This window comes from Hyperolius riggenbachi, chromosome 8 (genome assembly GCF_040937935.1).
Source record: "Hyperolius riggenbachi isolate aHypRig1 chromosome 8, aHypRig1.pri, whole genome shotgun sequence".
NCBI classification, from domain to species: Eukaryota; Metazoa; Chordata; class Amphibia; order Anura; family Hyperoliidae; genus Hyperolius; species Hyperolius riggenbachi.
This window is the reverse complement of record NC_090653.1, coordinates 83927388-83941603: the sequence shown is the minus strand read 5'-3', so window position 1 is coordinate 83941603 and position 14216 is coordinate 83927388. Positions and strand designations below refer to the sequence as shown.

Here is a 14216-nt window from a genome sequence, read left to right as displayed (position 1 = left end):
TTTTTACCCCTAATTGAAAAAAAATACATTTGCATATAAAAACAAAGCTTTATTGACAACTGCTACTGCTACAATAAGCAAAACGTGCCTTAAAGAAGCTTAGCGCAGCGCACAGAAACGCACACTAAAGCGCACACAAGGGCATGCGTTTTTTACTACGCGCTTTCACGCGTTTCTCGGCACAGTAGATGTGAACGAGGCGTAAAGTTGAAAGCAGCACTCATGGCAATTGAAACCGTACCATAAAGCCAGTACACATGTGAACTAGTTCTCAGCCAAGGCGGCTGGTCGGAACAGTCTTTGCTGAGAATTTAGCATGTGTATAGCCATTCATAGGCGATGCCAAAAAAGCCAGGGTGCTGGATCATCTTACCTGAGTGCAGCTTTCCCCTCCCCACCTTACAGTGCCTTCCGGAAACTGCTCCGCTATGCACTGCACCATAATCCCCAGCCCCCCCCCCCCCTACACACACACACACACACACACACACACACACACACACACACACACACACACACACACACACACACACACACACACACACACACACACACACACACACACACACACACACACACACACACACACACACACACACACACACACACACACACACACACACACACACACACACACACCATAGCAACAAAAGGTTTTGAGACTGATTCCTAGCAGCATGGCTGTATAGCACCATGAACAAAACTATCTCTAAGGTATTGAATCCTGATCCATGAAGGTGATATTTACAGTGCATGTGAATGCACCCTTAGAGCCTATTGGAAAAAGCAGTGAGCTAATTACAGTTACACAAATCTGGAGCTTTCCGTAAAGTCTTGTATATATTTTTTTAAGGTGTCCAGAATGCACATTTATGTCTTTTTTAATTCTTTCCTCAGCCGTTGAAGAGAATAAATGTGATGAGTTGAATAAAGAAGTTCAGGCCGAAGGGAAGCATGGGTGTAAACATGGTGGACATGGGCATGGAGGCCACGGACATGAACATGGAGGCCACGGACATGGAGGCCACAGCCATGGGCACAGCCATGGGCACAGCCATGGTCACGGACATGGCCATGGACATGAACATGGGCACGGACACAAGGTACAGTATATTTCCAGCCAAAACAGTAGCACTTGCTAATGTAGCCACTCTAAGAATGGACAGGCATGGTCATAGATGGTTCAGTCTTAAAGTAAAGAATCATATAAATATTGTTTGATTCATTGTTTAGAAACCAAATCAAACCACTTGAGGTGGTCATACATAATTCTGCTGAAATTATTATTCATTAATTTTCATCAGCCACCTTATTTTTGATCTGTAATCCTCTGCTGTAGTCCTTGCCATTCTAATTTTCAAAAGTTTGTTTGGTCAGCTTGGTAAATTTCAGTTGAACTTGCTCTAAATCGATTGCTTTGCATGGCTTTGAATGGCATAAAATCTTCCACAGTTGAACATTTTGATTAGATTGGATAAGAAATCTGATCAAAATTGAACATCTTTTAGAGTTGGAATTGGCTTCAAGAGTATTGAACAAGCAATCGATAAATGATTTATCGTTTAGAGATTGAACTATGTATGGCCACCATAAAGCAGTGTCATTTAGATTAGTATGCCCAATCACACGTGTCATCAATAAGACATAAGACCCAAAGGTTCACTCAGAAGTGATCAATTATTTTTGAGTACAGCAAAATATTTCAGGCAGATTTTATCCAACTTATTGAACTTATAAATTTATTTTAGCATGGCCACCTTTACCTAAAGAATGTTTAGAGGATACCCGAACTGAAATGTGACATAATGAGATAGACATGTGTATGTACAGTGCCTAGCACACAAATAAGTATGCTGTGTTCCTTTTTTTCTTTCTCTGCCTGAAAGAGTTAAACATAAGGTATGCAAGTGGCTGACTCAGTCCTGACTCAGACAGGAAGTGACTACAGTGTGACCCTCACTGATAAGAAATTCCAACTATAAAACACTTTCCTATCAGAGAATGGCTTCTGAGAGCAAGAAAGAGGTAAAAAAAGGGGAATTTCTTATCAGTGAGGGTCACACTGTAGTCACTTCCTGTCTGAGTCAGGACTGAGTCAGCCATTTACATACCTGATATTTAACTCTTTCATGCAGAGAAAGAAACAAAGGAACACAACCTAGTTATTTGTGTGCTAGGCACTGTACATACATATGTCTATCTCATTATGTCACATTTCAGTTCGGGTATCCTTTAATTAGATTGGGCATTGAATAGGAAACTTGTAATCTTACAATTAAATATTCTGTATCTCCCAGGATGTCTGTCCAGTCAGACTAATTCCCAGAAACACAGTGGATTAGTAATACCTACCAGGGATAGATATTAGTGGATAGTGGATTAGTAATATCTACCCCCCTCCCCCTTCAGCAAACCATTGATGGATCACTCTTATTTTCATACCCCTTTCCTTACCTCCCTATAGTTACTCTCAAAGCCTGGAGGCCCATCTTGGAAAAGATCATAAAACAAGTGTGGCCATCATGATCTTCTCACCCATACTAAGTGTAGACACAATGACACCTGATCTGGAGAATGGACCTTTTCCTGCATCCAAGAGAGGGAAGGTTCTGAGCAGCTCTGAGTTCCCCTGTGGTCACAGGGGCTGCTCATTTATGGTTACACTACTGATACCTACTGATACTGATACCTACTGACATGCTTCATTGACAGCACCAGAGGTATTATAATGGGAGGATTCTCCCAGGACAACATTTCTCGGCAGCTGGATAGCATAATGGTTAAGAGGGCTCCCTTTGATGTAGTGTTTAAGACTTTGATCATTGTTCGAATCCCAGCTCAAGCCAGTAAGGAGTTTTTGGGCAAGGCTCCCTAATGCAGCTGGTTACCCATGGAGAGTGCCCTAAGGGGCTGCAACTTTGAAGCGCTTTAAGTCCAACAGGAGAAAAGTGTGATATAAATTTTATGTGTCTTGTCTCTACTGACGTAGCTGGGAAATAATTAACAAGCCCACAACTCAATATAAATGTAAAACCCCTCAAAATGGCCACAACATGTGGGAGGAGCATAGGACTAGAGTTGGGCCGAACCTCCGATTTTAGGTTCGCGAACCGGGTTCGCGAACTTCCGCGGAAGGTTCGGTTCGCGGTAAAGTTCGCGAACCGCAATAGACTTCAATGGGGATGCGAACTTTGAAAAAAAATAATAATTATGCTGGCCACAAAAGTGATGGAAAAGATGTTTCAAGGGGTCTAACACCTGGAGGGGGGCATGGCGGAGTGGGATACACGCCAAAAGTCCCCAGGAAAAATCTGGATTTGACGCAAAGCAGCGTTTTAAGGGCAGAAATCACATTGAATGCTAAATGACAGGCCTAAAGTGCTTTAAAACATCTTGCATGTGTATACATCAATCAGGTAGTGTATTTAAGGTACTGCTTCACACTGACACACCAAACTGTTCACTGAACAGAACAGGTATGCAGTGGCGGGTTCACTGAACAGAACAGGTATACAGTGGCGGGTTCACTGAACAGAACAGGTATACAGTGGCGGGTTCACTGAACAGAACAGGTATGCAGTGGCGGGTTTACTGAACAGGTATACAGTGGCGGGTTCACTGAACAAAACAGGTATACAGTGGCGGGTTCACAGAACAGGTATGCAGTGGCAGGTTCACTGAACACAACAGGTATGCAGTGGCGGGTTCACTAAACAGGTATGCAGTGGCGGGTCCACTGAACAGAACAGGTATGCAGTGGTGGGTTCACAGAACAGGTATGCAGTGGCAGGGTCACTGAACAGGTATGCAGTGGTGGGTTGGTTCACAGAACAGGTATGCAGTGGCAGGGTCACTGAACAGGTATGCAGTGGTGGGTGGGTTCACAGAACAGGTATGCAGTGGCAGGATCACTGAACAGGTATGCAGTGGTGGGTGGGTTCACAGAACAGGTATGCAGTGGTGGGTGGGTTCACAGAACAGGTATGCAGTGGTGGGTGGGTTCACAGAACAGGTATGCAGTGGCAGGATCACTGAACAGGTATGCAGTGGTGGGTGGGTTCACAGAACAGGTATGCAGTGGCAGGATCACTGAACAGGTATGCAGTGGGCTCACTGAACAGAACAGGTATGCAGCCAGGAAAAGCTAAGCCTAACTAATCTTTCCCTATGAGAGACAGACAGCAGCTCGCCCTACTCTCTCTAATGCAGGCACACGAGTGGCTGTAATGGCCGCCGCTGCCTGCCTTATATAAGGGGGGGTGGGGCTCCAGGGGCTAGTGTAGCCTAATTGGCTACACTGGGCCTGCTGACTGTGATGTAGAGGGTCAAAGTTGACCCTCATAGTGCATTGTGGGGCGAACCGAACTTCCGGAAACGTTCGCCTGCGGGAGGCGAACGCGAACCACCGAAGTTCGCCGGGAACCGTTCGCCGGCGAACCGTTCGGCCCATCTCTACATAGGACTCATAGGACATAGGCTAACGTAACTGCTTGACTTTTTCAGAGATATAAAATAAGGGTGAATAACTTGACACAGTGACATCCACCCAAAGCTAAACTAAAAAGGACCTCTGATCCACTCTCACCAACTGCAAAAGTGTCTGTGCCTTATTGTAAGTGCAACACATATCACTTGTGAATAACTGCGGAAACATGACAGGCCGAATTGAACATACTGTCACTTTAACTGCATTTTAATTGTTGTTTAATATCATTTTAGGGGGAACATGAACATGCAGGCTCCAATGACTCCAGTTGCAGCTCAAGTGATAGCGAAGGTGATGAAAAGGTAAGTGTTCCATGGAGCAAACAGAAGCCCAGAATTGGGGCTTCTGTTTGTCTTGGAGTATGTCAAGCCTTTGTCCCCATTATCTGAGACTGGAGCAATAAAGAAGTGTAATGCTGGGAATACACCATGAGTTTTTTTGACAGATAGATGGCTCGATAAATAATTTCCAACAGGTCCAATCTGATTTCGATCGTTTTTCTGATCAATTTTCTCATAGAAGTTAATGGAAATCAATGAAAAAAAAAGATTGGAAAATCAATCAGAAAAACGATCTGAGAAAAGGGAATTGAAAAACTGGGGAACTTACTGGACCTCCAAAAACATAGATACCTCACTCTGAACGAATTGAGACAAGGTTATGGAATCCCGAAATCGGATTTTCAGACCTACAGTCAAATAAAATCTTATACTAAGGCTAACCTAAATAATATTTCCTCTATAGCCAGAATACTCCCCTTTGATCTGTTCCTAAAACCTAGGGCAGTTTCCGCCGCTCAGCTGCTGCAAACAAAGCTGCAGCAAACCTGTCCGACATGCAGCAGCGCGAGGGCCTGCCACGACACCGCCTTGTCATCGATGTGCCAATTCGCTGGAATTCCACCTGGCGATGTTCTTTGAGGGTACTCTCGCCGGCACCACCAAACGCCAGCTCCTCTCCAATGCACAGTGGGGGCAGATGCAGCAAGTCTGCTTGGTGTTGGCTCCCTTCCTGCAGGGAACCAACCTGGTCAGCGAGGAATGGGCATCCCTCTGCCAGTGGGTGCCCATTGTTTGTCTGCTGGACAGGGCCCTGGGTGATCTGCTGGATGTGGGAGAGGAGGCCCTGATCCAGATGGAACAGCAGCCACCTGCGCAGTCCACTTCTGCGCAGGATTTTGAGTTGGAGGTCCTGTTGCTGTTGAGGGGTCACAGCGGAGCACTGCTGCAGTGGTGCGAGGGTGGAGAGAGGAGGAAGAGGCTCAGGGGCCAGAGGAGGAGGACAGCGAACTTGAGGCCACTGACCCTGATGTCTCTGCTGGACGGACGACCTTGTTCCCCATGGCAGCGCACATGCTGTGGTTCCTGCGCACAGCAGACCCTTGTTCGGCGATTGGAGGAAGCCTTCCACCCCCTGTACCTGTCCAGCCAGCACAGCAGCCGATGCCTGCAGCCAGCAGCAGCATCAGGCGCCCAGGAGACCTGCTGTCCTTGACAAAGGCACTCTAAATGATGGTAGAGCAGCCGAGAGAGGAGGTGCGTGCAGCAGCATCCTCCTCTCAGTCACAGCCAGCGCCTGACCCGGATGGTGGCCGACTACATGGGGTCCTTCAGTGGGCTTGACACCGGCGAGGAACCTGTGGACCCCTTGGAGTACTGGGTCGAGCGCTTGCAGATCTGGAGTGAGCTGGCACAGTACGCCCTGGAAGTCCTGTTTTGCCCCCTTCCAGCGTGCTGTCTGAGAGATGCTTTAGTGCAGCCGGTGGCGTGGTCACGAAGAAGCGCTCTCATCTGTCCCCAGAGTCCGTGGACAGACTCACATTTTTGAAGATCAACCTGGATTAAAGGCACGTTCCAGGCACCTGTTGTCGGCGACAGGAGGACATGAGGTGCCTGGGAATTAGCCTTCAGTCCCCTGCTAATTTGGCCTGTTTTTTCTGTAGGTGCTGTGGTACCACCGCTAGGTGCCATGGCCTGTTACATTGCCTGCTGCCACACATCACTCCTCCTCCTTCTCCTGCTGCTGTATTTAACCTCCTGCTGTCTGTGTTCCCACCGCCAGGGTCAACAGAATTAGGTGCTGCTGCCATGCGCCACTAGCTATTATGCCACTACAATAGCTAAATGTTTTGTAAAAAAAAAAAAAAAAAAAAAAATCTGAGGTGTCTGGGTTGAAAACTGTGCTGTCCCAGTTGTGTATTGGACACAATGTGGGCTTCACGACTGCTGTCCAAAACCACCTGCTGTATGGTGTTTATTATTACAGCCGTGGTACCAACGCTAGGTGCCATGGCCTGTTACATTGCCTACTGCCACACGTCACTCCTCCTCCTGCTGCTGCATTTAACCTCCTGCTGTCTGTGTTCCCGCCGCCAGGGTCCACAGAATTATTGCTGCTGCCATGCGCCACTAGCTATTACGCCATAAATTTAGCTATGCTGTTGAAGAAATTTTTTTACAACAGTTGAGTTCTGTAAGGGAAAAAAACATTAAGTTGGGTACAAGAGAAAGAATATGAACACACACACACACACACACAAAAGATGGCGGTGAAGAAGATTAAGAAGAAGAATAACCAGAAGAAGAAGAATAACCAGAACAATCAGAACAAGAAGAATAACCAGAACAAGAAGAAGAACAACCAGAACAAGAACAACAACCAAGTGAGGATGAACCAGAAGAAGAAGAACTGGGTGAAGAAGAAGAACCAGGTGCCAGTGAAGAAGAAGATGATGGTGATGAAAGAAGATGGTAAACAGAAAAAGAAGACAGAGAAGAAAAAGATGGAGAGAAGAAGGTGAAGACTGTGAAGAAGAATAAACAAGAAATGCAGAAAAAAAGTTTTCCATCAAATTTTTTTTTTTTTAAATTACACCTAATTAATTGTGATTTCCCTTTAAAAAAATTGCTTTAAGGCCATCCGAATTCGTGATCACGACTATTACCCAAATTCAATTACCGATCATGACTCGAATTCGAATTGAATTCTATGGTCGTGATCACGGCCAAATCTGAATTCGAATGTACTCGAATCAAATTTGGGTACATTGGAGCATGACTGCTACGGAGGAACAGGAGGCATCCAGTTGTGAGGAAGTACAATGCCAATCAACCAAAAATATTAATGTAGCCAATTATAGAAGATGCTGTACATGCTTAAAAACTGAAAAATGTCAGGCAGTAGATGTTTCATGTCTCTATAGACTAAAAATTACCAGGATATTTTCGAGGACCACACTTTAAAACCCTAATTCAACCTCTAATTTTTTTTTAATCCATTTAATAGTTAATTTGCAATAACTAGCAATGTATGGAGTTTTGGGCACTACATGTCTGTACGTTTTGCAGTAGATATATTAAAAAAAATACCTGGCTGGTTTGGTCCTTTAGTTCCTTTTCATGATCAGACACCAGTGGAATTTAACTGGACCTACCAGATCTATGGATGATGCTGTCCTATCCCATAATTAATTGTTGTTGGGAGTTTGAAATTGATTAAAATTTATAACGATTACCATATATTGTGGTGGTTATTTTTGTGGGGGAGGCATATCCACCAGTGCCACCCACATTTTATTTGGTTTTAATTGGCATCATTTTTATCCTGTTGGCGCCTCTGTTTTTTCATTACATGATACATCCACCTGGTGGATAGGTGTGGACACCTTTTTTCTTCTACACAGAGAGCGACTTTTTAGCCTGAGCGGGGACAGGCCTAATCTCCCCGACCGTGCTACAAGTGGTTGCCTGAACGTGGCAACCCACACTTGTGAGTATAATTCTTTTACTCTAACCATTTGACGTCCATTGTGTTACAATATCACACTATCGGGGGCTCTCGATTGTTCTTTTCTTCTCTTCCTAAAAATATTAATGTAGCCAATTATAGAAGATGCTGTACATGCTTAAAAACTGAAAAATGTCAGGCAGTAGATGTTTCATGTCTCTATAGACTAAAAATTACCAGGATATTTTCGAGGACCACACTTTAAAACCCTAATTCAACCTCTAATTTTTTTTTAATCCATTTAATAGTTAATTTGCAATAACTAGCAATGTATGGAGTTTTGGGCACTACATGTCTGTACGTTTTGCAGTAGATATATTAAAAAAAATACCTGGCTGGTTTGGTCCTTTAGTTCCTTTTCATGATCAGACACCAGTGGAATTTAACTGGACCTACCAGATCTATGGATGATGCTGTCCTATCCCATCATCACCGGCATGAGGAAGTCGGGGAGAAGCTGGGGGATCACCAGCCAGTGATTTCCAGTAAACTTGGAACACTTGACTCCTTTCACCTCATCCTCTTTTAATGAGAGAAGCACTGTGGTGAGGATTGAGAGCTAATCACTAGCCGGGAACCTCTTCATTAGATCTATCCCACTGCTACAGGGCCACATCTCATTGCTGCCCTCATATGACTCAGGAAGTGTGGTTTTGATAGCTAGGAGGAAAGGTGGGAAACCTGGACTGTTTGATTGAGGCACTAACTCACATCTGTGAATCGAAGGACCCTGAACGTTCAAATAAAAAAAACTTTTTCAATTATCTTTCTAATGCATTTTCTACCAAAACACATTTGTAAGGCTACGTTCCCAGTGGTGCAGTGCGACATAATGGCCACTCTGTAACACAGCTTACTGCACTGCAAAGCAAAACCTATGTGACGTTCACAGTGCAGCGGGTGCATTGCGATTTATAATGGTGACAGGGAAGAATACTTTTCATTAACTGTATGCGACACAATGCGTGGATAACGTGCGCAGCCACTTTCCTATTCTGTTGCATTTGTATTGTTACAGGGAACGCAATAGCCACTGTGAACCTAGCCAAAGATGGGAGCCTGAACTGGGTCTTTAACGTGTACCTGAGATGGGAGGGGCATATAAAAATATACATACCTGGGGCTTCCTCCATCCCCCTCCAAGCTGACCGCTCCCTCGCCGTTCTCCTGCCCCACCTGGATTTTCCACAATTTGTCCCGGAAATTCCTTCATTTGGGGCCAGTCAGCGCAGTCCGGTTATGCGCCCTCCCTTGTTGCTCTACTGTGGCTGGGAGCGTTCTGCCACTGTGCAGTTGTACTGAGCTGGCGCAGAATGCTCCCGATGACGGGGTCACGCATGCACAGTATGGCCCAGACCGAAGTACTTCCAGGGCTGAATTGCAGAGGATCCAGGAGGCAGAGGAGGATGCAGAGGGAGCAATCAGCCTGGAGGGGCTGGAGTAGGCACAGGTATGTATAATTTTATATTCCCCCGTGTCAGGTTCTCTTTAATAGACTGCAGTGATGTTTTCATGTTGGAAGCTAAGTATACACATTAATAACCACCATGCTTTCATAATAGAATGAAAGTCATTTTGCTTTCATATTGAAAGGTATGCATACATTAAAATAATAGATTTTCTTTCATATAGAAGATTTGTATGCATTAAAGGCTACTGTGCAGCTTTCATGTTGAACATTAAGTGTATACATAGTTATTTTCCACAAATGCGTATGTAGAAGTTGGCTAGCAGCTGAGACTCCTGGCAGCAGGTAAATGTAAGGACAGCTTCCAAGATTTTTCTACCGTTCCATCCAAAAGTACATGCAGGAGACACAAACCAAGGAAAGTAAACAGTTCATAAAAAAACTGTTGCTGTGACCTGGAATATTAGTCATAGATGCTTGATGTGGACATTGATCATACCTGGAAGGTCCTCCAACGCAGTTAATGAATGACTTATCAATGCTGAGTAACTGGACAAATTGTCTATAATTCACGCATTGCCCTGTTTAAAGCCCAGTTCCAGCAATTTGTTTTATAACCAATATGTTTCGCCTACATTAACAGTGCAGTATTCCAAACCAATAACCGACCCGTACTCACCTAAGGGGGCAATCAAGAAAGTCAGTTTTCAGAACCAGTTCATCTTCAGTCATTCTGTACTAACCACTCCCCCTACCCTTTGTATACCATTGTGTGTTGCAGTGTTTGCTGGATCAGTTCACCATTTATTTGATCAATATTAAGTGGGGCAGAGTGGTAATATCGATCATACATAGATTACTGTAGAGAATACTTTAAAGGTGCCTAAACATCATCTGATGTATGGGCAGGTCAACCAAGAGACAAATCTCTCTCTAATCAAATCTGATTAGAGAAACATCTGTTTTTTCCCCATACACCACAGGCCGATTCCAGATCAATTTCATGCTGAAATCAAACCAGAATCGGCTATGTGACGGTGCATCCGCTGCCTCGTCATCTCAACGCTGCCCCCCTCCCCGGTGTACAGTGCACTATACATTACCTGTCCGCGTCCACCGCTTGTCTGCCGATGCCTCCAGGCTTGGTCCTTCATCCACAAATGCACCCCACGTGCTTGCTGAAGTAGGCGCGTGTGACGTCACACACGCTCCCACGTGTACACCGGCAACCACATGGGGCGCCTGTATGGACGAAGGACGGGTGCCGGAGCCAGCAGCGGACACGGACAGGTAATGTATAGTGCACTGGGCACCAAAGGGGCACAATAATAATTGGTGGGACAGTTGTCGCCATTAACATTATGCACCCAACCGACCACGACAGCCCAAAATTGATCACAATGTCTGACGGGCATGCACTTGGTGGCACCGATTTCTATTCGATTATAATAACCGAATCAGATGGTGGATCAGCCACCAAGTCGCCTCATGTATGGCCACCTTAGATTTTGCCACTATACTCTACTACCTAATTTCAATAGTAAAATATCAGACATTTTTACCAATAGTTTACCATGTCCTAACTTAATCCTACTCTCACACAGAACCCTCCCCTCTGGCCCTAACCCCCCCCCGGTGGTGCCTAAGTCTGGCGGTGCCTAACCTTAACCCCTAAGTACACCCCCCACCCCAACACTAAAAAAAACCTGCTGCGAAAGCCGAGATTAGCAGCAATAACGGAAGTAGCAGGTGCAAAGCAATTTGCATAGCTGGTAGCCCCAGAGCCCACTGTTTTATTGGATGCCTCAATTTCCATCTATTGTGGCTTGTCTTTTGCCGGTACCCTGTGAGCGCTGCTATACCTGTACTTCACATCACTGTCTCGTACCTAGGTACTGTAGAGGAAAGTAATATCCTCGGTAATGCACGTTGCCCCATTTGGACTCTATGAATACAATATATCTGACAAAAGTTGGTCATACGATTGACTATGGTACGATTTGATTGTGAGCTTCTCTGAGGACAGTCAGAAAAGGGGAGGCATTAGAAAGAGGGGGATAAAGAGGTAGAGGCACAAGACAGAGTACCTGGTGAGGGGAAAATTGGCAGGAAGAACTCTCACCAGGACTGCAGACATCACTAATGCTGTTTGGCAGGGACATGCTATTAAAAGAAGACACTGAAATCTGAAAAGAGGAAAGGGTCATGGGGGGGGGGGGGAAGACAAAGGGGGAGCTGGGAGAAGAGATAAGATTACCTGCAATCAAGCTGATCTAATTTGCCTGGATCTTGCTTCTCTGCTCACTACAGAAGTCAGCTGTCAACATCTGTATCACTGGCTTCTGCAACAGCAGACTGCCCTGCATTCTTAATTACTCTGTTCAGGATAAATAATTAATAGCCTAGGGCACTCAGTCAGTATTACAGCAGCCAGTGCACATGGCTACTATTGGCAGGCAACGTCTCAAGTACTAAATACATCCTGCCACCTCTCCCTGCTAATGTCCCAGCTGCAGCACAGCAATCATTCGCTCTACTCACCCTGCTGCTCTGCACATTCACTCACTGCAGGCTGTGTAGCGAGCATGGAGACACATTGGCCATGGGACAGGAAGGGGTGGGGTGCCTCATCTAGTGCAGGAAGTAGTACAGTCCCCTGCAGTGCCTGCTGCTATTTTCCCAAATGTTGCCCAAACGATGAAAAAAAATTCCAGATGGAAGAACACAGTGGCTGAGCATCACAGCAGCACCCCTAGCCATGGCTACACCCAGTGCTGTGAGCACCTGCAGCCCTGTGGTAGGTACACCACTGCATTCAGCCATTGTTGTGTGATTGAGTAACAAACATCCAAACTTTCACATTTATAATATTAGTAAGATTTAGTCAGTGTTTGCCCATTATAAAATATCTTTCCTCTCCCTGATTTACATTCTGAAATGTATGTGGTGACATCTTTAGTTCTGCCAGGTGGTGGTGACATCCTTAAAGGGAACCTAAACTGAGAAGGATATGGATTTTACCTTTTAAAATTATACCAGTTGTCTGACTCTCCTGCTGACTCTGTGTCTCTAATACTTTTAGCCACAACTCCTCAACAAGCATGCAGATCAGGTGCTCTGACTGAAGTCAGACTGGATTAGCTGCATGCTTGTTTCAGGTGTGATTCAGCTACTACTGCAGCCAAAGAGATCTGCAGCATGCCAGGCAACTGGTATTGTTTAACAGGAAACATCCATATCCCTCTCAGTTTAGGTTCCCTTTAATTCTGTCAGGTTATCTGTACCAGAATGTTAGTTTACTGAGAGTTCTATGCACAGAGGGAGATATTGGTTGCTTGGCAGTTGGAAAAAGCTGTTACTTCCCACAATGCAATGAGGTTTACAGACATCAGTCAGGACCATGGCCATGACATCACACTGTAGGAGGGATTTCACCACAATGTCAGCCACACAGACATTCCCCTCCCCCCCCCCCCAATCTATTTGAGAAAAGGTAAAGATTTCTCATGGGAAAGCGGTATCAGCTACTGATTGGGAAGTACTTCCTGGAGTGCTGTGGTATGTCTGGTCACTAAGTCATGTGTTCTGTTCCTGCAGCATGGAGAGGGCCACGAGCACAAGAAAAAAGAAAAGGGGCATAAGGATAAGAAGCACAAGGACCACAAACATAAGAAGGAGAAGAAAGAGAAGAAGGACAAATCCAAGACTCACTGATCAGACAATGTTTAGTGTTGTAAGGCATTTGCTGTCTGTTTCTTTAAAGGGTTAATGTGATACCCATTAATAAATACATTTTATGGAAACTATTTCATACGGTGACCATTGTCCTTTGTGAACAGATGCTATTGTACTCTCTGATATGTTAGGCCAATAGAGCTGGGAACCAGGAGCGGTCTGCAGACTTTTCAGGACACTTGGAGTAAAAAGGATATGGAGGCTGCCATATTTAATACCAGCTGCCTAGCATCCTGCTGAAGCTGAGACAAGCATGCAGCAAATCCAAGCAGACTTCAGTAAAACTTCTGATCTGCATGCTTGTTCGGGCTCCATAGCTAGAAGTGTAAGAGGATCAACGGACATGTAAGCACATTGCAGTTTAAAAGCAAATTAATATGGCAGCCTCTAGATCCCTCACAGTTAAGTTGTCCTTTAAATTGTACCTGAACCAACATGTGACGTGATGAGAGAAACAAGGGTGCTTGTTGCACGAAGAACATGTCTTAAAGGGAACATGAAGCGAAAGGTATATGGAGGCTGCCATATTTATTTTCTTTTAAGCAATACCAGTTGCCTGGCAGCTCTGGTTTTCTGTTTGGCTGCAGTAGTGTCTGAATCACACTAGGAACAAGCATGCAGCTAATCTTGTCAGATGACAATAATGTCAGAAACACTTGATCTGCTGCATGCTTGTTCAGGGTCTATGGCTAAAAGTATTAGAGGCAGAGGATCAGCAGTATAGCCAGGCAAATGGTATTGCTTAAAAGGAAATAAATATGGCAGCCTCCATATACTTCTCGCTTTAGGTTCCTTTTAAGT

The 14216-nt window shown here is 45.0% G+C and overlaps 1 protein-coding gene across 2 annotated transcripts in view; it reads left to right on the top strand.

The window, feature by feature from the left end:
- LOC137528989 (zinc transporter zipt-7.2-like) overlaps nucleotides 1-13486 on the top strand; it is a 73510-nt gene extending 60024 nt beyond the window's left edge. For both annotated transcript variants that reach the window (XM_068250837.1, XM_068250838.1), the window contains 3 exons: nucleotides 898-1103; nucleotides 4720-4788; nucleotides 13278-13486. In XM_068250837.1, the coding sequence (XP_068106938.1) occupies nucleotides 898-1103; nucleotides 4720-4788; nucleotides 13278-13394 (392 nt within the window). In that variant the 3' untranslated portion in view covers nucleotides 13395-13486. The remainder of the gene's footprint in view (nucleotides 1-897; nucleotides 1104-4719; nucleotides 4789-13277) is intronic.
- The last annotated feature ends 730 nt before the right edge of the window (nucleotides 13487-14216 follow it).